The sequence below is a fragment of the Oncorhynchus tshawytscha genome, unplaced genomic scaffold, assembly GCF_018296145.1.
Source record: "Oncorhynchus tshawytscha isolate Ot180627B unplaced genomic scaffold, Otsh_v2.0 Un_contig_4803_pilon_pilon, whole genome shotgun sequence".
NCBI lineage: Eukaryota > Metazoa > Chordata > Actinopteri > Salmoniformes > Salmonidae > Oncorhynchus > Oncorhynchus tshawytscha.
In genome coordinates, this window is record NW_024609813.1 from 37595 (window position 1) to 60000 (window position 22406).

At 44.0% G+C, this 22406-nt stretch overlaps 1 protein-coding gene across 1 annotated transcript in view; it reads right to left on the reverse strand.

Annotated features, from left to right (window-relative positions):
- Positions 1-3278: 3278 nt before the first annotated feature.
- Positions 3279-22406, reverse strand: part of npnta (nephronectin a) — a 60577-nt gene continuing 41449 nt past the window's right edge. The window contains exons 7-14 of the mRNA XM_042318670.1: positions 21801-21935; positions 20706-20828; positions 19062-19215; positions 18713-18999; positions 13081-13170; positions 10597-10695; positions 9598-9857; positions 3279-4768 (exon numbers count right to left, since the gene is read on the reverse strand). Of these exons, the coding sequence (XP_042174604.1) occupies positions 4658-4768; positions 9598-9857; positions 10597-10695; positions 13081-13170; positions 18713-18999; positions 19062-19215; positions 20706-20828; positions 21801-21935 (1259 nt within the window). The 3' untranslated portion in view covers positions 3279-4657. The remainder of the gene's footprint in view (positions 4769-9597; positions 9858-10596; positions 10696-13080; positions 13171-18712; positions 19000-19061; positions 19216-20705; positions 20829-21800; positions 21936-22406) is intronic.

The following is a 22406-nucleotide window of genomic DNA, read 5'->3' on the forward strand; positions in this document are numbered from 1 at the left end:
GGGTCGTTGTCCTGTTGGAAGGTTAACCTTCGCCCCAGTCTGAGGTCCTGAGCGCTCTGAAGCAGGTTTTCATTAAGGATCTCTCTCTTTACTTTGGTCCATTCATCTTTCCCTCGATCCTGACAAGTCTCCAAATCCTTGCCGCTGAAAAACTTCCCCACAGCATGATGCTGCCACCACCATGCTTCTCCATGCAACAAGCTGATTGGTGGAGTGCTGCAGAGATGGTTGTCCTTCTGGAAGGTCCTCACATCTCCACAGAGGAACTCTGGAGCTCTATCAGAGGGACCATCGGGTTCTTGGTCACCTCCCTGACCAAGGCCCTTCTCCCCCGATTGCTCAGTTTGGCCAGGTGGCCAGCTCTAGGAAGAATCTTGGTGGTTCCAAACTTCTTCCATTTAAGAAATATGGAGGCCACTGTGTTCTTGGGAACCTTCATTGCTGTGGAATTTTTTTGCTACCCTTCCCCAGATCTGTGCCTCAACACAATCTTGTCTCAGAGTGCTACGGACAATTCCTTTGACCTCATGGCTTGGTTTTTGCTCTGACATGCACTGTCAACTGTGGGACCTTATATAGACAGGTGTGTGCCTTTCCAAATGACGTCCAATCAATTTAATTTACCACAGGTGGACTTCAATCATGTTGTAGAAACATTTCAAGGACGATCAATAGAAACAGGATACACCTGAGCTAAATTTAAAGTCTCAAAGCATGTTGTCTGGTATTTCTGTTATTCAAAAAAAAAAAGTTTGCTAAACTTTCTAAAAACCTCTTTTCACTTTGTCATTATGGGTATTGTGTGTAGATTGATGAAAGAAATAAATATTTACTCAATTTTAGAGTAAAGCTATAATGTAACGAAATGTCGAAAAGTCAAGGGGTTTGAATACTTTCCGAATGCACTCTATCCACCATCTTTGTTAGGATTTAGGAAGTCTCGATACAGGTGTCTGAGTGGCACATTACCAGAGCTGGCCAAGATTAAGAAGTCATTTTCTTTTGCAACACTCTGTATTTTCTGCTGGCTGCCCCACCACCACAGAAAGTGCTGAGCTAGGCTGAAACACCTGCATTTTGGAGCTGCCTTACTCAAGAAAGCAAAAAGGAGTCCATGTTTGTATGCGGCTTTATTAACTCAATTGTTATTATTTTTTACATTGTTTGCAAACTGATAATATCACATATTAATACCAAAATAACAAGCAAAACAGGCAAGCCCCCCCCAAAAAAGTATATATATGTCTTTGTTTTTACCTAATAGTGTGGAGCTCAAAACAGGTGGGGCTCTGAGTCATTTCATATTGTTGATGTCTTCACTATTATTCTACAATGTAGAAAATAGTAAAAATAAGGAAAACCCCTGGAATGAGTAGGCGTACCCTGGAATGAGTAGGTGTACCCTGGAATGAGTAGGTGTACCCTGGAATGAATAGGTGTACCCTGGAATGAGTAGGTGTTCCCTGGAATGAGTAGGTGTTCCCTGGAATGAGTAGGTGTACCCTGGAATGAGTAGGTGTACCCTGGAATGAGTAGGTGCACCCTGGAATGAGTAGGTGTGTACAAACATTTGACTGGTACTGTATATACAGTATTATATACACACCGAGAATACCAAATATTAGGAACAAATTGCTAACATTGAGTTGCGCCCGCTTTTGCCCTCAGAACAGCCTCAATTCGTCAGGGAATGGACTCTACAAGGTGTCGAAAGCATTCCACAGGGATGCTGGCCCATGCTGACTTCAATGCTTTCCAGAGTTGTTTCACGTTGGCTGGTTGTCCTTTGGGTGGTGGACCATTCTTGATACACACGGGAAACGGTTGAGTGTGAAAAACCAAGCAGATTTGCAGTTCTTGACACAAACCGGTGCGCCTAGCACCTACTACCATACCCCATTCAAAGGCACTCAAATGCTTTGTCTTTCCCATGTGATGGAACATTTTATGTTGGTGCTTCTCTATTTCTACATTTCTGTGTTCTATGTTTGTGCTTTTCTAATGACCGTTTTCTGTGTTCATGCAAGTGACTAATTGAACGAATCCTCACTATTAGTAGCTTCAATTTGGGAGTACTCCCAGACTCTTGTTTTGAGAATGAAAGATCTCTCAGTTTCAAGGTCTCTCGTGATGTATTGGTCTGTCACATGCATGACCCAGTATTGGTCTGTCACATGAATGAAGCAAACGATAATGATGAACGAATAAGCTAAATCATGCAAATATAGCTTGTCTGTATATAAGAGATCTAACGGGACTGCCTCGGTAGAGCTCCTGATCGACAAAATGATGACAAAAGGTTTTCCTACTAATTATTTGCCTCCTTTTGAATGTCATTGTATTTCCAAGCCACTGTAATGCACTTTGGATGAAATCTTCATCAGGGCTCATTGACGATGCATTGAGTAGAATGCTCAGTCGGGCATCAACCCAAAATGAGCGTTCAAAACAATATTGTGACAAACATGCAACCCATGAATAGACCTCTATATATGAGTGACTGTGTCCAACACACCACCACTTATCTTGGGAACCTACTGACCCCCCAAAATATTTTTGTTCTCAATTACATGTATTGCTAAAATAATGGTTGATGGAAATACAGGCAGGCACCACATTACTACAGGACAAAACAGCTCAATCAAGCATGATGGTATTGTAAGTATAAAAGTAAAGCTTCCTTTCATGTAATTAAAAAAGCTTGAAACGGTAGTGGAATGGGATTAGTGTGGTGTGTGAAGAATCCAATACTTGAACTTGTGTGCGGTACAAATTACATTATTGTGGGCACACCTCCTCAAATAGTATTAATTAGGCTGTTTGAGAAGGTTTGAATGCTAAGCAACCTGCATACACATTGTTTGAAGTGCAATAGACCAACATAGCACAGGAGGCTGCTGAGGGGAGGACAGCTCAAATTAACGGCCGGAACAGAGCGAATGGAATGGCATCAAACACATGGAAACCACGTGTTTAATGTATTTGATACCAGTCCACTAATTCTGCTCCAGGAAATTACCACAAGCCCGTCCTCCCCAATTAAGGTGCCACCAACCTCCTTTGCAACATAGCTACTGTAGTAGGTCAAAGCTATGTGCCGGAAAACCTTAGTGGAACATGGGTGGAGTGGTCATTGTGGTGCTCATGTGAATGTTTGGCTTCAGACAAATGCCTACTTCTCACTTAAAGCGTTGTTTTTTTGGTTTAGATTTGATGTAAAAGTGTGTCACACAGAAAAGACAAAGACAACATGACAATGACACGCTTACTCAAACATGTATCAGTCAATGTCCTTTTATTTACATCATTGGCTGAGTATATTATGAGAATTTGGTGAACTGATCCATGCATATAGTACAGTTTGAATTTCCAACAGATCAGAACCTTCATTATGGCAGATGGCACAATAATGCAACTGTGTACTGCGAAACGTTAAAAACGACTGAGGAACTTATCTAGTAATTCAACATAAAGCATGAACAGATATGATCATTTATGTACTGTAAACAGCCTTGTATTCCCACAAGGTTCAAATGTTTATCCATATATTGATATTGAATTATAGAAACAAACGAAAACCATACATTTTTCCACTCCAATTAATACATAAGTCTGAATTTACATAAACGTATAAACCACACAGCTTAATATGAGCATGAAAGTGTTCTAGAATATGTACACACGACTACATTTACAATAATACACTGGGTGAGAGCCAGAAATCGTTGATACTGTCATCGCCAGTACAACCAACTTGCACTTAATAGAACAAAGCACATAGAGAGAAATCACGGTCAATCTTAAAATTCAGAATTCAGATAATAATGGCTTATCATGTGAACTTGCATACGGTTGTAGCAATAGTAACATACGAGTGCCTCAGCACTAGTTTTACAGAATTTGATTTGTCTAAATAAACGGATCAGGGTTTGGATTTTTCATTCTCCCCATTATCATTACAGGTTGGTGTCTTCTCTTGTTGTCCCTGGGTCCTGTTCATTAGGGCACAGAACGGGAAATGTTTTAAAATGCTCTGCAACGGAAAATGTGAATAATTGTTTCTTATTGGACAAGCCCTCGTAGTCCCTCCCTGTTTCAGTCAGTTTTTCCCTGTTTGGTACCTAATGAACACGACGCAGGTTAAAACAGTTATACAATCTAAATGATGGATAGCAAACAATCAGATATGGCTTCAGACTAAAATATGAAAGCAAGATGATGAAACATCGATGGAGGCCTTTGGGCGATGTGATTGTCTGGGTGGCAGTGCTCACAGGGACGTTTCCAGGGTTACCAGGGGCAAGCACAGGTCAATAGTGAGGAACCGGGTGATGGAGAGTTGGAGAGAGTGGGTAGGGGTGGTGGGGGATCACATGGTGGACCCTCTTTCTCCCCTGTGGTTTGGGGTAGTCTTCTTATTGGTGGAAGGGTTTGGTGCAGTCTAGTTATTGGTGGACAGGTTTGTTGCAGTCCTCTTGTTGGTGGACAGGTTTGGTGCGGTCTTCTTATTGGTGGACAGGCAGAGAGAAATGCCCCTTCTTCCCAGAGGTACTCTTGGACCCTCTATGGGGGTCCAATCAGAGTCTGCTCCTCCCTGGGCTCTTTCTCTCCACTTCTCTCTTTCTCTCTCCATCTCTGTCGCTCTCTGCTGTGTGTATTAATGTCTTCTCAGATTGTGCTCCTCGGTGCAGGAACCTTTTCTCAAGGTGATGTCATCCACAGCCATCTCTCCGCTCCGGCCACGCCCGCGCTCGCCCTTCAGGATCACCTGGGAACAACAACACAGCACAATAAATAAGTTATTTCGCTTATATAGCACTTTCGAATACAAAATGTAATCTCAAAGCAAAAAAAACAAAAAAAAACAGGTACAACTAATTATCAAAATGGAATGTGAATGGTGTCTAGTCAGCTTCAGACAGAGGTAGTATGGAAAGGCAGTCTGCTGTGACTTGAGAGGAGGGGGGCATCGATGGTTAGCCAGGGAGAAAGGCAGTCTCTGGTATGACTTGAGAGGAGGGGGGCATCGATGGTTAGCCAGGGAGAAAGGCAGTCTCTGGTATGACTTGAGAGGAGGGGGCATCGATGGTTAGCCAGGGAGAAAGGAAGTCTCTGGTATGACTTGAGAGGAGGGGGGCATCGATGGTTAGCCAGGGAGAAAGGCAGTCTCTGGTATGACTTGAGAGGAGGGGGGCATCGATGGTTAGCCAGGGAGAAAGCCCTTCACCAGGAGAGAGCTCTTCACCTGGGCACTTCGCCATCTCAGACAATCATAGAACCTCCATAGCGTAGTAGTTGAACATCAATTGAGGACAACCATGATTCAAACACACACACCAATAACCAATGTACTGTATCAGTTGTTGCTAAAGGTCAGTCACAGATGGCAAAGACAAGTCAGGTGTGGTGTCAGACATACTACTGTATACTGTTTTATACTTTAGGAACAGCTGCTCTTTCTATGGCATAGACTGATCAGGTGAAAGCTATGATCTCTTATTTTTGTTACATGTTAAATCCACTTCAATCATCAGTGTAGATGAAGGGGAGGAAGGATTTTCAAGCCTTGAGACAATTGAGACATGGATTGTGTATGTGTGCCATTCAGAGGGTGAATGGGCAAGATAAAATATTTGAGTGCCTTGTATGGGGTATGGTACTAGGTGCCAGGTGCACCGGTTTGAGTGTGTCAAGAACTGCAATGCTGCTGTTTTTTAAAAATTTCAACAGTTTCCCGTGTGTATTAAGAATGGTCCACCAGCTAAAGGACATTCAGCCAACTTGATACAACTGTGGGCATTGGAGTCAACACGTGTCAGCATCCCTGTGGAACACTTTCGGCACCTTGTAGAGTCCAAGAATTGTGGCTGATCTGAGGGAATAAAGGGGTGCAACTTAATATTAGGTGTTCTGTATATATACTACTGTATACGGCTTTACACTCTCTATATACTACTGTCACCTGTTTTACTCTCTTTATACTACTGTATACTTCTTTACACTCTTTATTTACTTCTTTATACTGCTTTACACTCTCTATATACTACTGTCACCTGTTTTACTCTCTTTATACTACTGTATACTTCTTTACACTCTTTATATACTTCTTTATACTGCTTTACACTCTCTATATACTACTGTCACCTGTTTTACTCTCTTTATACTACTGTATACTTCTTTACACTCTTTATTTACTTCTTTATACTGCTTTACACTCTCTATATACTACTGTCACCTGTTTTACTCTCTTTATACTACTGTATACTTCTTTACACTCTTTATATACTTCTTTATACTGCTTTACACTCTCTATATACTACTGTATACAGCTTTACACTCTATTATTATTACTTTTTTTATTTACTTTACCCCCTTTTTCTACACAATTTTGTGATATCCAATTTATAGTTACAATCTCGTCTCAGGAGAGAAGGTCGAGAGCCATGCGTCCTCCGAAACACAACCCTGCCAAGCTTCACTGCGTCTTGACACACTACTCGCTTAATCAGGAAGCCAGCCGCACCAATGTGCCCAGCCCACCACAAGGAGTCGCTAGAGCACGATGAGACAAGGAAATTCTGGCTGGCCAAACTCTCCCCTAACCCAGACAATGAAGAGAATTCCAAGAGTGTGCAAAGCTGTCATCAAGGCAAAGGGTGGCTACTTTGAAGAATCTCAAATATAAAATCTAACACTTTTTTGGTTACTACATGATTCCATGTGTGTTATTTCATAGTTGTGATGTATATATACACTACCATTCAAAAGTTTGGGGTCACTTAGAAATGTCCTTGTTTTTGAAATAAAAGCACATTTTTGTCCATTAAAATAACATCAAATTGATCAGAAATACAGTGTAGACATTGTTAATGTTATAAATTACTATTGTAAATGGAAACGGCTGATTTTTTAAAATGGAATATCTACAAAGGTGTACTGAGGCCGATTATCAGCAAACCTCACTCCTGTGTTCTAATGGCACGTTGTGTTAGCTAATCCAAGTTTATCACTTTAAAAGGCTAATTGATCATTAGAAAAACATTTTGCAATTATGTTAGCACAGCTGAAAACTGTTGTTCTGATTAAAAATGCAATAAAACTGGCCTTCTTTAGACTAGTTGAGTATCTGGAGCATCAGCATTTGTGGGTTTGATCACAGGCTCAAAATAACCAGAAACAAAGACCTTTCTTCTGAAACTCGTTAGTTTTTTCTTGTTCTGAGAAATTAAAGCTATTCCATATGAGAAATCGTCAAGAAACTGAAGATCTGGTACAACGCTGTGTACTACTCCCTTCACAGAACAGCGCAAACTGGCCCTAACCAGAATAGAAAGAGGAGTGGGAGGCCCTGGTGCACAACTAAGCAAGAGGCAAGTACATTAGAGTGTTTAGTTTGAGAAACAGACGCCTCACAAGTCCTCAATTGGTAGCTTCATTAAATAGTACCCACAAAATACCAGTCTCAACATCAACAGTGAAGAGTTAACTCCATGATGCTAGCCTTCTAGGCAGAGTTGCAAAGAAAAAGCCACATCTCAGACTGGCCAATAAAAATAAAAGATTAAGATGGGCAAAAGAACAAAGACACTGGACAGAGGAAGATTGGAAAAAGTGTTATGGACAGACAAATCTAAGTTTGAGGTGTTCAGATCACAAAGAAGAACATTCGTGAGATGCAGAGAAAATGAAAAGATGCTGGAGGAGCATGGTGGAGGAAATGTCGGGGTGCTTTGGTGGTGTTGGTGGTAAAAGTGGTAAAAGTGGGAGATTTATACAGGGTAAATGGGTTGTTGAAGAAGGTAGGCTATCACTCCATTTTGCAATGCCATGCCATACCCTGTGGACGGCACTTAACAACTACAAAGCCAATAGTCTGCTAGAATGTAATTGCTGCAAATGGAGGATTCTTTGACAAAAGCAAAGTTTGAAGGACACAATTATTGTTTCAATTAAAAATCATTATTTATAACCTTGTCAAAGTCTTAACTATATTTCATATTCATTTTGCAACTAATTTCACGTGTTTTCATGGAAAACAATGACATTTCTAAGTGACCCCAAAATTTTGATATATTATATTTTTATATAAACTCAGCAAAGAAAGAAACATCCTCTCACTGTCAACTGCATTTATTTTCAGCAAACTTAACATGTGTAAATATTTGTATGAACATAACAAGATCAACAACAGACATAAACTGAACAAGTTCCACATACATGTGACTAACAGAAATTGAATAATTTGTCCCTGAACAAAAGGGGAGGGGGTCAAAATCAAAAGTAACAGTCAGTATCTGGTGTGGCCACCAGCTGCATTAAGTACTGCAGTGCATCTCCTCCTCATGGACTGCACAGATTTGCCAGTTCTTGCTGTGAAATGTTATCCCACTCTTCCACCAAAGCACTTGCAATTTCCCGGACATTTCTGGGGGGAATGGTCCTAGCCCTCACCCTCCGATCCAACAGGTCCCAGACGTGCTCAATGGGATTGAGATCTGGGCTCTTCTCTGGCCATGGAAGAACACTGACGTTCCTGTCTTGCAGGAAATAAACACACAAAACGAGCAGTATGGCTGGTGGCATTGTCATGCTGGAGGGTCATGTCAGGATGAGCTTGCAGGAAGGGTACCACATGAGGGAGGATGATGTCTTCCCTGTAACGCACAGCGTTGAGATTGCCTGCAATGACAACAAGCTCAGTCTGATGATGCTGTGACACACCGCCCCAGACCATGACGGACCCTCCACCTCCAAATTGATCCCGCTCCAGAGTACAGGCCTCGGTGTAACGCTCATTCCTTTGACGATAACCGCGAATCCGACCATCACCCCTGGTGAGACAAAACCGCGACTCGTCAGTGAGGAGCACTTTTTGCCAGTCCTGTCTGGTCCAGCGACGGTGGGTTTGTGCCCATAGGCGACGTTGTTGCCGGTGAAGTCTGGTGAGGACCTGCCTTACAACAGGCCTACAAGCCCTCAGTCCAGCCTCTCTCAGCCTATTGCGGACAGTCTGAGCACTGATGGAGGGATTGTGCATTCCTAGTGTAACTTGGGCAGTTGTTGTTGCCATCCTGTACCTGTCCCCCAGGTGTGATGTTTGGATATACTGATCTTGTGCAGGTGTTGTTACACGTGGTGGACGATCAACTGTCCATCCTGTCTCCCTGTAGTGCTGTCTTAAGCATTTCACAGTACGGACATTGCTTGCCCTGGCCATATCTGCATCCTCATGCCTCCCTGCAGCATGCCTAAAGCACGGTCACTCAGATGAGCAGGGACCCCGGGCATCTTTTGGTGTTTTTCAGAGTAAGTAGAAAGGCCTCTTTAGTGTCCTAAGTTTTCGTAACTGTGACCTTAATTGCCTACCATCTGTAAGGTGTTAGTGTCTTAACGACCATTCCACAGGTGCATGTTCATTAATTGTCTATGGTTCATTGAGCAAGCATGGGAAACAGTGTTTAAACCCGACGATCTGTGAAGTTATTTGGATTTTTACGAATTATCTTTGAAAGACAGGGTCCTGAAAAAGGGACGTTTCTTTTTTTGCTGAGTTTATATATATATATATATACTGTATATACACTACTGTATACTCACACTCTCAAGTCCCGTGCCCCACAGCGTGATCTGGGTATGTCTCCAGCCGCTACCCCCCGTCCTTCCCCACACGGCCGGGCTGTACTGCTTCCCTTTCTTCACAAACACCTGGAGCATACCCACATGGTGTCCTGCCAGCTTGTGGCGGAACGACAGACACAGGTTACCGTCATTCCAGGGAGGAGTCAACGGGAGGACCAGGCGCGCCCCTCGCCCGCTCTTCTTGTCGCTCACCTCAGGGATGGTGAGGTATTTTCCACCTGTGGAGAGGAAAGAGGAAGAGAAAGTGATATCACAATCAGGGTAGCGTTCAATAGGAGAAAACGTTTGGAAATGAAGGAGATGCTAGAACACTGGTTTTAGTTTTCAGATGGATGTGTCTCAATCAGATGGCTTCATTTTTTTGTTATCGGCAGCTCCATTTTACAGAATATTGTCCTCATTGAAATTCGTGCCAAAAACCCCCCAAAATGTCCTCCTGGGACTATAAAGTTATACTACTAAATAGAGTCAGACTAGGCTGAATAAAATTTACTCTTGACATATGATTGAGTGGAACCATTGCAAAAAAACCACACATCTTGTTTTCTCTGAACCGAACTGAACTGAACTGAACTGAATCTCTGTACGCCTGTAATCAAGTGTTTTGTTTTGAATACTGTTGAATAATACAGTCTCTTCAAAAGGCATTTGTTTCTCAATGAATAATAACCACAGCTAGTTCTACCAAGGATCAGACCTTCCTGTGTAAAACCAGCAACACACTTTTAGAGCCAATGTTCTAATATGAAAAGAAACTTCTGTGCTTGTCATTAAAATGTTAGTATCTGAACGCAAAAGTGAGGTTAAAGGGTATCTTATCTTATGTATCTTATTTTTGCCTTCCCTGAGGAAATATTGCTTTATCTGAACCGTTTTTTACAATGTCCAGAATAATCCGCTTTGCATTAATCTGGCTAGCAAAAAGTAAAGTCTAAAAAAGTGAACTCTGGTTCTTACCAGATGGGTCCGGTGTTGTCTCCCAGTGCAGGTCGCCATCCTTGTCCCGGATCCAACCGCAAAGGCCGTTATCAAAGGAGCAGCTCAGGTAGCCAGCCTCTGAATTTAAACAACAATGTTTCACATATTTCAAGTACCTTTACCCCACAAAGGCTCTCCTTGCATGAACTAAGCTCACACAAAGGCTCTCCTTGCGTGAACGTAGCTCACACAAAGGCTCTCCTTGCGTGAACGTAGCTCACACAAAGGCTCTCCTTGCGTGAACGTAGCTCACACAAAGGCTCTCCTTGCGTGAACTAAGCTCACACAAAGGCTCTCCTTGCGTGAACTAAGCTCACACAAAGGCTCTCCTTGCGTGAACTAAGCTCACACAAAGGCTCTCCTTGCGTGAACATAGCTCACACAAAGGCTCTCCTTGCGTGAACTAAGCTCACACAAAGGCTCTCCTTGCGTGAACTAAGCTCACACAAAGGCTCTCCTTGCGTGAACGTAGCTCACACAAAGGCTCTCCTTGCGTGAACTAAGCTCACACAAAGGCTCTCCTTGCGTGAACTAAGCTCACACAAAGGCTCTCCTTGCGTGAACGTAGCTCACACAAAGGCTCTCCTTGCGTGAACGAGCTCACACAAAGGCTCTCCTTGCGTGAACATAGCTCACACAAAGGCTCTCCTTGCGTGAACTAAGCTCACACAAAGGCTCTCCTTGCGTGAACTAAGCTCACACAAAGGCTCTCCTTGCGTGAACGTAGCTCACACAAAGGCTCTCCTTGCGTGAACGTAGCTCACACAAAGGCTCTCCTTGCGTGAACGTAGCTCACATCACTCCTGCTGTGTGCCTTTGATTCTAACGGATGCAGCATCATTTCCATTCTCTCTTATGTACATGAAAGAACATACAGAAGATGTGAAAGAAAGGTGGTGAACGCACAAGTTATTACAGAACCATAAATATTGATTTCTCTAGAGTGGTGGACTGAGAGCGCCGTGATGGATGAAATGGGAATGAACTGATCTGAATTGCCTGCGAAGTAAGCCTTCATTTCACAAAATAAATCTGATGATAACTGTGTGTGGATTTGTGTGTGCGCGTGTATGTGTATGCTTGTGTGTTTATGTGAGTGCATTGTGCATTTGCATCTGTGCGTGCGCGCATGTTCTGTATGTGTGTGTGTGTGTGTGTTCATCGAAGTGTGTCAGCCACCATATCATTTAATTTAGCCACTCCGCATAAACCATCAACAAATACATTGTGGTCATGACAGTGAGTAATCGGATACAAATGATCATTTCGAATTTGAGTTATTTGTTTCGGACATAAGCCATAATAATTCATGTGTCGCAAGTACAAATTGTGTCTTGAGATGAAACTAGCGCTCATCATTTTGACCCTGAACATAGGGTCGTGAAAAGCACATAGCAGGATCATTCTCTGAGCCAATGAAAGCACTGTTTCACGCCATACCGCTGATCCGATCATGTACGGCGTGCCAAAATAAACCCATAGTGGAATCATTAGGCAATTTAATTGGCAATATATCAATAAATCACATAAGCAAGCCCCAGATGTGATGGATAACGTTCTCAAGTACAAAGAGTACACTGCTCTTCCTTATTCAAGTGTGTGTGTGTGTGTGTGTGTGTATGTGTATGTGTATGTGTGTGTGTGTGTGTGTGTGTGTGTGTGTGTGTGTGTGTGTGCGTGCGTGCGTTTTGTGTGTGTGTGTGTGTGTGTGTGTGTGCGTATGTGTGTGTGTGTGTGTGTGTGTATGTGTATGTGTATGTGTGTGTGTGTGTGTGTGTGTGTGTGTGTGTGTGTGTGTGCGTGCGTGCGTTTGTGTGTGTGTGTGTGTGTGTGTGTGTGCGTATGTGTGTGTGTGTGTGTGTGCGTGCGTGTTGTTTGTGTGTGTGTGTGTGTGTGTGTGTGTATGTGTGTGTGTGCGTGCGTTTGTGTGTGTGTGTGTGTGTGTATGTGTATGTGCGTGCGTGTGTGCGTGCGTGTGTGTGTCAGTGTGTGTGTGTTTGTCTAACTGCCGCATCAGTACCTGTGGAGGCTGCTGAGGGGACGACGGCTCATAATAATGGCTGGAACCATGTGATTGATGTTGTTGATACCATTCCACTCATTCCACTCCAGCCATTACCGCGTGCCCGTCCTCCCCAATTAAGGTGCCACCAACCTCCTGTGGTCGTTACATTAAACCTTCAACTCAACCAATCAGTCAATCATGAAGCAATGCATTCTGGGTAGGTGTCATATAAACAAGCAGGATGAATATAATCTGTGACTTTCCCGTGACAGTGCATCAAAAACACACCAAGTCACTACCATACCTTTCCCTCCGCAGCCTTTTTCAAAAGCGTTGCAGAACCTAAGTGAATCTGGGCTGGCGAACGTAACTCGTTCATCATCATTTGAGTTACGTCCTCTGTAGGAAGTGTTAGGAAGCGTGGAGATGGTTAGTGTTTGACAAATGTTTCTGTTTACCTGCGTCATCCTTCGCTTCGTCGGCCGTGTTGCCCAGCTCAATGTCAAAGTCGACCCCCAAGACGGTGTTGTGATCATGGTTACGTGGAACTAGGGGAGCAAAGAGAAAAGGCCAAATCAAGAGGTGTGTGTGTGTGTGTGTGCGCTACATTGACAGAGAATAAAAAATACCCATTTTGTTGATAATGATAGATAGTAGGGAGAAGAGCAATATCCTCTGGGATATTTGGCTGTTAATCAAATTCACACACAGTTAAATACGTTCTCAGACAGGTTTGACCAACGCTATATAAGAGCATGAAAATCAATTTCAACCCTCCACGATACGATATCATTTGGATAGAGACAAAATACATGGCACCTGAATTAGAACAAAAATACATTCAAACACTGCAGTACACTGTACTACAAACGGGTTCACATATTAGGTCCATTCTGCCTACTGTACTCAACTCTGCTAATTCAGACCCTATGATTGGTAGCCACAGAGCAAGGGGTGTGGTGGAGGTGTGTGTGTGGGGGGAGGGGTCTTCAGCTGTTTCTGATGCAATGGCCGTGTAAACGCTGTGACGTGCGCACGCACACAACCCTGGGGCCCCTCTCTCGTGGCACAGTGACTCTCTGAGCACTCTCTGGTGATAACATGCATGTTATCATCAAAGAAATATAGGATTGATAAAACATAACTGCCAACACCTCAATCAGGGTATGATACACTGATACTGTTCCACAGGCGCGACACTTGACCTCTGAATACTAACCCCTGGCTCTCCCACCCCACTTTGTGTCCTAGCAGTCTACTTCATTTACCGCAGTGTTAGCCGCTAGCTTGGGCCACTTCTGACCTAAAATTGTTGTAGCACGCCAGCCAGCCAGCCTGCCTGCCTGTCTGCCTGTCTGTGGAATCAGGAAGCAGAGGGCTGTGCACATATTCCCTGGCAAGACACCAGGCTCTCCAGCAATGCCAGGCATCCAGGCCATAGACGTATCCAGGCCAAGGAGGGGGGGCGGGGTCCTCCCTAGGAGCTACATTAGCTGAGTGTGCTACTGTACACTCTTAGAAAAAAAGGTGCAATCCAGAAATAAAAAGGGTTCTTCTGCTGTCCCCATAGGAGAACCCTTCGAAGAACCCCTTTTGGTTCCAGGTAGAACCCTTTTGGGTTTCATTTAGAACCCTTCTGCATGGAACCCAAAAGAGTTCTACCTGGAACCAAAAAGGGTTCCATACGCACTAAAATCTTATTTCTCTCAAATGCTGTGCACAAATTTGTTTACATCCCTGTTAGTGAGCATTTCTCCAAGACAATCCATCCACCTGACAGGTGTGGCATATCAAGAAGCTGATTAAACAGCCGGATCATTACAAAGGTGCACCTTGTGCTGGGGACAATAAAAGGCCACTCTTAAATGTTCAGTTTTGTCACACAACACAATGCCGCAGATGTCTCAAGTTTTGAGGGAGCGTGCAATTGTCATGCTGACTTCAGGAATATCCATCAGAGCTGTTGCCAGAGAATTGAATGTTCATTTCTCTACCATAAGCCGTCTCCAACGTTGTTTTGGAGAATTTGGCAGGACATCCAACCTGCCTCACAACCGCAGACCACGTGTAACCGCACCAGCCAAGGACCTCCACATCCGGCTTCTTCACCTGCAGGATCATCTGAGACCAGCCATCCGGACAGCTGATGAAACTGAGGAGTATTTGTCTGTAATAATCCCTTTTGTGGGGGAAAACATTCTGATTGTCTGGGCCTATGCCCTCCCAGGCCCACCCATGGCTGCACCCCTGCCCAGTCATGTGAAATCCATAGAATAGGACCTAATGAATGTATTTCAATTGACTGCTTTCCTTATACAGTATGTTCTGTAACTCAGTCAAATAGTTGAAATTGTTGCATGCTGCGTTGATATATTTTTTCAGTATACAACTTGAACCCAGGTCTGCCCTACTGAAGTCCATGGCAGTTGGACACTATACTGTACCGTGCCACTTTACACTGCGAGAAACAAAGGGCTAAGTATTTCTGCAGGGAATCAATCTCCCTCAGCCAGCAGCTGCACTCCCACGCTTAATAAACCTGATTTACTCCACTGTGTTAGCCGTCCTTGTCGCTTGCGCTCCTCTTGACCCTGTCTTGTTTAATTCTGTGGCAAATATTTGGGCAGTCGACGGGGCTAAAAGCTCAAGAGGGGATTTTCACATACTCTGCTAACCAAGCCAAGCACAGGCTTTTTCAACGCACAAGTTTCTTTTTTTCAATGTGTCTTAAAGGGGTCATTTTCTGGATTTGTACCCAATTCATAATTGTTTTCTTACTTCCAGAGAAGTTAAGTGTTTGTATTGGAATTTAAATCAAAGCTTTATGGAAAGACGTGTGAAGCAAACAATGGGATGTGAGTATGAACGTGTGACAAACAAATTTGGGAAAACACTTCTCTTCCAAAATCGTACTTATATTGCAACAATATCACTCCAGAATATCTGTGTTTACTCTCTTGAGGTAATAAATAAATTAAGATTGGGATAAAAACCTGGAAAACGATCCCTTTAAAGAGGAATTTGATTAGCTGATGGTGGAACATTTCTGAAATGTTTGTGTGGGTAAGAAGACAGATTTTTCCTGGGGTACTTCTTTGCTGCGACCACTTCAAGGAATGAATGGAAGGGAGGACGCATCTTCAGAAGGTCCCAACAGGACCAAGGAAGTGGTTAGCGTTCAATCCCTCTTCCTTAATGACTGGCACGCGTCATCAGCTCCACCTTGGAGGACGCATCTTCAGAAGGATCCCAACAGGACCAAGGAAGTGGTTAGCGTTCAATCCCTCTTCCTTAATGACTGGCACGCGTCATCAGCTCCACCTTGGAGGACGCATCTTCAGAAGGATCCCAACAGGACCAAGGAAGTGGTTAGCGTTCAATCCCTCTTCCTTAATGACTGGCACGCGTCATCAGCTCCACCTTGGAGGACGCATCTTCAGAAGGATCCCAACAGGACCAAGGAAGTGGTTAGCGTTCAATCCCTCTTCCTTAATGACTGGCACGCGTCATCAGCTCCACCTTGGAGGACGCATCTTCAGAAGGATCCCAACAGGACCAAGGAAGTGGTTAGCGTTCAATCCCTCTTCCTTAATGACTGGCACGCGTCATCAGCTCCACCTTGGAGGACGCATCTTCAGAAGGATCCCAACAGGACCAAGGAAGTGGTTAGCGTTCAATCCCTCTTCCTTAATGACTGGCAGCGTTCGCCTCTTCCTTAATCATCAGCTCCACCTTGGAGGACGCATCTTCAGAAGGATCCCAACAGGACCAAGGAAGTGGTTAGCGTTCAATCCCTCTTCCTTAATGACTGGCATGCGTCATCAGCTCCACCTTGGAGGACGCATCTTCTCCCAACAGGACCAAGGAAGTGGTTAGCGTTCAATCTTCCTTAATGACTGGCAAGCGTCATCAGCTCCACCTTGGAGGACGCATCTTCAGAAGGATCCCAACAGGACCAAGGAAGTGGTTAGCGTTCAATCCCTCTTCCTTAATGACTGGCACGCGTCATCAGCTCCACCTTGACGGATCAGCACAGCCTCAACAATACAATCACAGGGCAATCTACAGAGTCCCAATTATGAGCTAAAAGTACTAAAACTTTTCTTTTACTTTACAAAACGTTTTACTTCATTTACTTTACTAAAAGTAAACAAAAGTGTACAAACAAGCTGATGCTTCCAAGTTCTGAACCACTTAAAAAATATATATATATATTTTTTAACCTTTATTTAACTAGGCAAGTCACAATGACGGCCAAACCCGACGACGCTGGGCCAATTGTGCACTGCCCTATGGCCTAATCACGGCCTGTTGTGATAAAGCCTGGAATCGAACCAGCGTCTGTCATGATACCTCTAGCACTGAGATGCAGTGCCTTAGACTGCTGACCACTCGAGAGCCCAAGTCTAATTCAAGCTTCTGCAAAGGACAACAGAAATCTGACAACAGTGTCGTCCTTATGCTTTGACGTTCATTCTTGTCCTCTTGAATCACAAATCCAATGAAAATATTCTATTGATATGGCCAGGGCATCGTCCTTTCCTCTCCCTCTCATCTCATTCAAGCAAGGCATTTCAAAGACCTTCTCCGAGGCTATTCAGCTGAGTTTATGGACGTCTTCCTCCAAATAACGCAAACTGATGTGAATGTAATCTACCCGCTCGTTTTTTACATTTTATAATTATGTGAGGCCATCTGGCTAGGTCGGTGGGAAACACAATCTATCTCACCTTCCAGCATGCACCATGGCTGCTGCACCGCCACCCTTTCATCCTCACAGCCTATTGATGTCAGAGGGCCTTGGCGATGACTTTTAATCAACAGCGTTCAAATGTGCACTGGGATTTCCAGGTGTTTTGTGATCTAGTATTATATTAGTCTGATTACAGATCTGTTTGTGCTGTCTTTCCAGAACAATATAACGTCACACTGACCATTGGAGCTGGCAAGACAGATCTGGCAACAGGCTAGTGTGTTATAGTGCAGGCTAACTGTGTAAGGCCAAGTCTGGACCAATGAGAATAAAGGTGTGAGACTAGTACCAAGTCTGCATTTTTTTGCAACTAGGTGAATTATTGTCAATAACTGCATAGCAAGTGGTATTATCATATGGTGAGCCTGTGCTATGACCTTGAATGTTCCCCCAAAAGCCATGAGCCAGTATGGTTTCCATGAGCCGGTATGGTCCATCTTGAGTTCTCTACCAGCCCTTAGCTGTGTGATAATAATGTTTCCCCCCCCTGCCCGTACTGGCCTAGATAGATAGTAGAATATACTGTGGCAAAAGACTGACAATCCCCCTCAGTTCAATGGCATTCAGATGTTCTCCAGTTTCTGTTGAAAACGGGTTAAGATAATAATACACACTTGATTTACTCTGGACCGCTTCACAACTGATTTGTTGACAGAAAGACAAAGTGTTTTCATTCTGTCATTGGGAATGGTTGGATGCACATATTTCACAATCATGCCTGATATATTACGAACCAGATGAAAGAAATATGCATAAGCAAATGGTCACATCCAGTTGGCAGAAACCTGCCAAGCATCTTATCAAGATAAATTGACCGCATATGGGACTCACCACCTGGATTCGGTCTTATGTAACAAAATTTGAAATGGTGTTTTTTTTTTACATTAGATAAAAGTAGAGTCTCAGAACTAGACAATGGTACATCATATACTGCAGGAGGAACAATAGGAAAGTCATTCTGCTTTGAAAGTTGATCAACTTGTATCCTCAATTTTGACAATATCGCCTTTAAATGTTTTGCTATCTCGTGAAGAGCTTTTCTTTGTCTACACCCATTCAGCATCGTTCACACCCTCTTAAGCTTTAGCCCCACCCATCTGGTTTCGCTGTCGGAGCGCACACTTGACTCTCCGGCCGATGAATATTATTTATCTTTTTAACCAAATCTGCTGAAAAGTAGCTGAGGTGGACATTCAGAAGTTTATGGATGCCCCCCCCCCACCACACACACACACACACACACACACACACACACACACACACACACACACACACACACACACACACTATGCATAACAGTCAATGTAAACCTCAAGCAAGACAAAAACCAAACTTACTGTGGACGTCACCTCTCTGTTTGGTGACCTCCTTCTCGATGGTGTTGTCCACTGGGGTGACCGGCTCGGGCTGTTTTGGGGGAGGCGGGCGGCGTGTGGGCACGTAGGGTGGGGTCCTGCGGGTGGGGGGCGGTGGAGAGGTGATGGTGGGACGCCGTGGGGGCACATAGGGCTTACGGGTGACTACAGGGGGTCTCCTGGTGGGTATGATTGGTGGTCTCGTGGGGACCACTGGCTTACGAGGGGTGGGGGCATCGTCCTTGGAGGAGGTGGGGGAGGTGGTAGTGTGGTTGTAGAAGGTGCTCTAGTAGTAGTTGTAGTAGTAGTGGTCGTGGTCGTTGCTTTGGGAGTGGTTGTGGTTCTTTTGGGGGCGGTGGGGGCGACTCTCTTGGCGGTCATGGGCGGTCGGATCGTGGTGGTGGTCCTCTTGTGGTCTGAGTCAGGGATAATGTTGTGGTGGTTCGGGGGGAACCTGGGGGGATCGATGACCACCTTGGGAATGGCTGGAAGGGAAAAGAACATAAAACAACATTAAAATGTTTTTAATGTTTTGCAATGGAAACAAATATGCAGTTCTAATTGGAGGTGTCCAGATAGTCCCTTCCTGTTTCAGTGTATTTCTTTCTTCAGTTTGGTGCTTAATGAACACGACCCTGACTTCTTTGGTGTTAATGAGGCATAAAGAAGTGGTGACTGCAGTGACCAACTGACCGTTGGAAAGAAAGGCCAGCTCTTTCATCTGCAATTACTTTACCTGCGTAAACAAGCAACCAGCTTTATCTCTGTATCCATAAAGCATACTCCCCCTCATGGAAGGACTTTAAATGTTTTATCTTTGAAACCAAATCACCCCCTTATATCAAGACTCATTTTCTAACATTAATTTCCACTTTATCCCCTGATAGAGCAGTCATAGTTCTCAGCCCTGAGCTAGCCAGCCAGACAGCCAGCCAGACAGCCAGCTAGCTGGTATTCATGTGTGGAGTGATACCAACCACACCTAGAAAAATCCCTGCACTCAGGATCACCCCCAAAGCCTCTGATGTCATGAAGGAGAGACGCGAGACCCATCTATTGTTTGTCCTCGCATTCCACAGGTCGGAGGGCAGAATAGAAAAGGCATTTAGGGACGACTTGAGGAAAAAAGGCTCCATGATTGAGGACTGAAGGGGGGTGAGGGTAGTGGTGTGGGGCTTCTCAAAGAGAGTCTCGGCTCAAGCTTTCTCGGGTTACGGAGGGGCTTTGATAGCATGTGACACACAAATAGGATATCGCAAATCAACTCCCTCCCCCTTGAGCCACTTCTGTATCACACCGGAAGGCGACAGATTGTTTCAAATACCAGTGTCGGGATTCTGCTAGTGCTCTAGGCGGGCGGAGGGTTTCTGTGTGCTGCTAGCTACACTGGCAGCATCCCAAACGGCACCCGTTTCCCTATAAAGTGCACTACTTTTGACCAGGGCATATAGCATTCTGGTCAAAAATAGTTTACTATATAGGGAATAGGGTGCAATTTGAGATGCCGACACTGACTGGCGTACAGTGGTTCAGTCAAAATATTCAACTACTGGGGATATATCATGATAATAGATGACTTTTATTTTTGCCATAGAGCCGCTGTGCGAACAGCAACAACAAAGACAGAAGAGACACACAGGCGTCTGAGTGGTGTATCACCTTAGAGGAAGGAGACACTAGCCGGAGGAAGAAGAAAAAGAAAGAGACATCTGACGTCTGGAAAACGTTTGACTGTCTTTAAAGATAAAGATGGCCGTACTAGACGATAAGGGGCGGGGTTATCTCACTCATGAGTGACAGCCATTACGAAGACAAGAATTTCAGCCCCTTGCTCTTAGGTTGCAGACTACTTTTCCTACCCCGTAATCTGGTCCACCCTCCAGCCTTCAAAAAACACCAAAGAAAATAAAAAAGGGGGCCCTGTCCCCTTAAAAAAGAGAGAGGGGCCGCGGGGCCATTCAGTGGCCTAGCTTACGTTTGCAGTCATGGCCCATCCCCCTGTAGCCGTCTTTGCACTTGCACTTGTAGGAACCAGGCGTGTTATAGCAGGTGGCGAAACTGCTGCATTGGTTTTGGCCTGAGGAGCACTCATCCACATCTGAAAGACAGGAGAACCACATAGCTGAGTAGGAGGGAGGGAGGGGAGAGACAAATACAGAAAAAGACAGACAGACAGACAGACAGACAGACAGACAGACAGACAGACAGACAGACAGACAGACAGACAGACAGACAGACAGACAGACAGACAGACAGACAGACAGACAGACAGACAGACAGACAGACAGACAGACAGACAGACAGACAGACAGACAGACAGAAAAAAAGAAAAGAGAGCTCTTGCACAGCACATAAACACAGTGAAAGGCAGCAGAAGTAAAGCATGCTAATTGGCCAAGGTTAATTTCCCCTTCACTCAGAGAGGGAGTTTGGCGTTTACGTCAACGTCTCCTTTTATTAGGGGAAGTGCTATTTATTAGAGTGAAGAGAGAGAATCAGTACACTGAATACTTTACGAAGAATGCTTGTTAGTTCATTAAAACCCTCACCCATTCAGATAATACGTTATGAGGAGTTTAGTGAACACGGCACAACTGACAGTGTTGAACTTTTGATTGTTGACACATCTCAAAGGCGTGAGAACAGAGGAGGCGTCATTCCAATAGACTTACTGAATGATTCTCTGTTCAAGATTAAAGAGTGAATGTGATTTGTTCAGAGAAGATGCAGTAAATATTTAGAGGTTTGACAGGATTTCTTAAGGTTATGCTGTTTTTCCTTTCTTTCTTTCTTTCTTTCTTTCTTTCTTTCTTTCTTTCTTTCTTTCTTTCTTTCTTTCTTTCTTTCTTTCTTTCTTTCTTTCTTTCTTTCTTTCTTTCTTTTTCTTTCCGCTTCCTCGTTCTCTCTCTCCCCTCCTTTCTTTCTTCTTATCTCTCTCTTAAAATTATTAATGTAAAAACAACACCTGCGCTCCAGACGCAAAACATCTCAACAAGCCTGCCCATTTTGACCTTTTGACCCTTAAACCCCAGGTAAGACGTGTGGAAGCCTGGATGACCTCATTACGTACCTACGCACTGGTACTTCCCGTTGATGTATTGCAGGTCGAAGCCCTCGTGACACTTGCAGATGTAACTCCCGAATGTGTTGACGCACTTACGGAACCGGGGACACGTGGCCATGCCGGTCGCACACTCGTCCACGTCTGAAAGTAAGAACATTACAGGTGAAACTACAGTTCATAGTTGAGTCTTTATTAATACTTAGAAGGAGAGGCATTCATGCTAAGAAGGAAGGGCTGTACAATATCATGGCTCTGATTCAATACATGTAATAAATACCAACGTTTAATCAGCTAGCCCACCTTCATCAGGGTTTCCATTCTTTATTAATAAACATATAGTTTCACCTATACCAAAGCCGTATATATCCATGTAAATCAATGGAAATACATGTGTCTTCGTGTATGCTTAGGTTGGCTAGCAACACATCAACGCATATAGGTATTACATGAATACATATATAACTATAGCCTACAGGTTCATCTGCATCTTTCAAAATAACAGCATTTCCTCTCTTTCACAGGTCTTTTCTCTCCTTATTTCTTCCTTTCTCTCCTTTGGGTTTATTGAAACAGGAACGAAAGCTGCTTATGCATTAAATCCTATGATCAGAA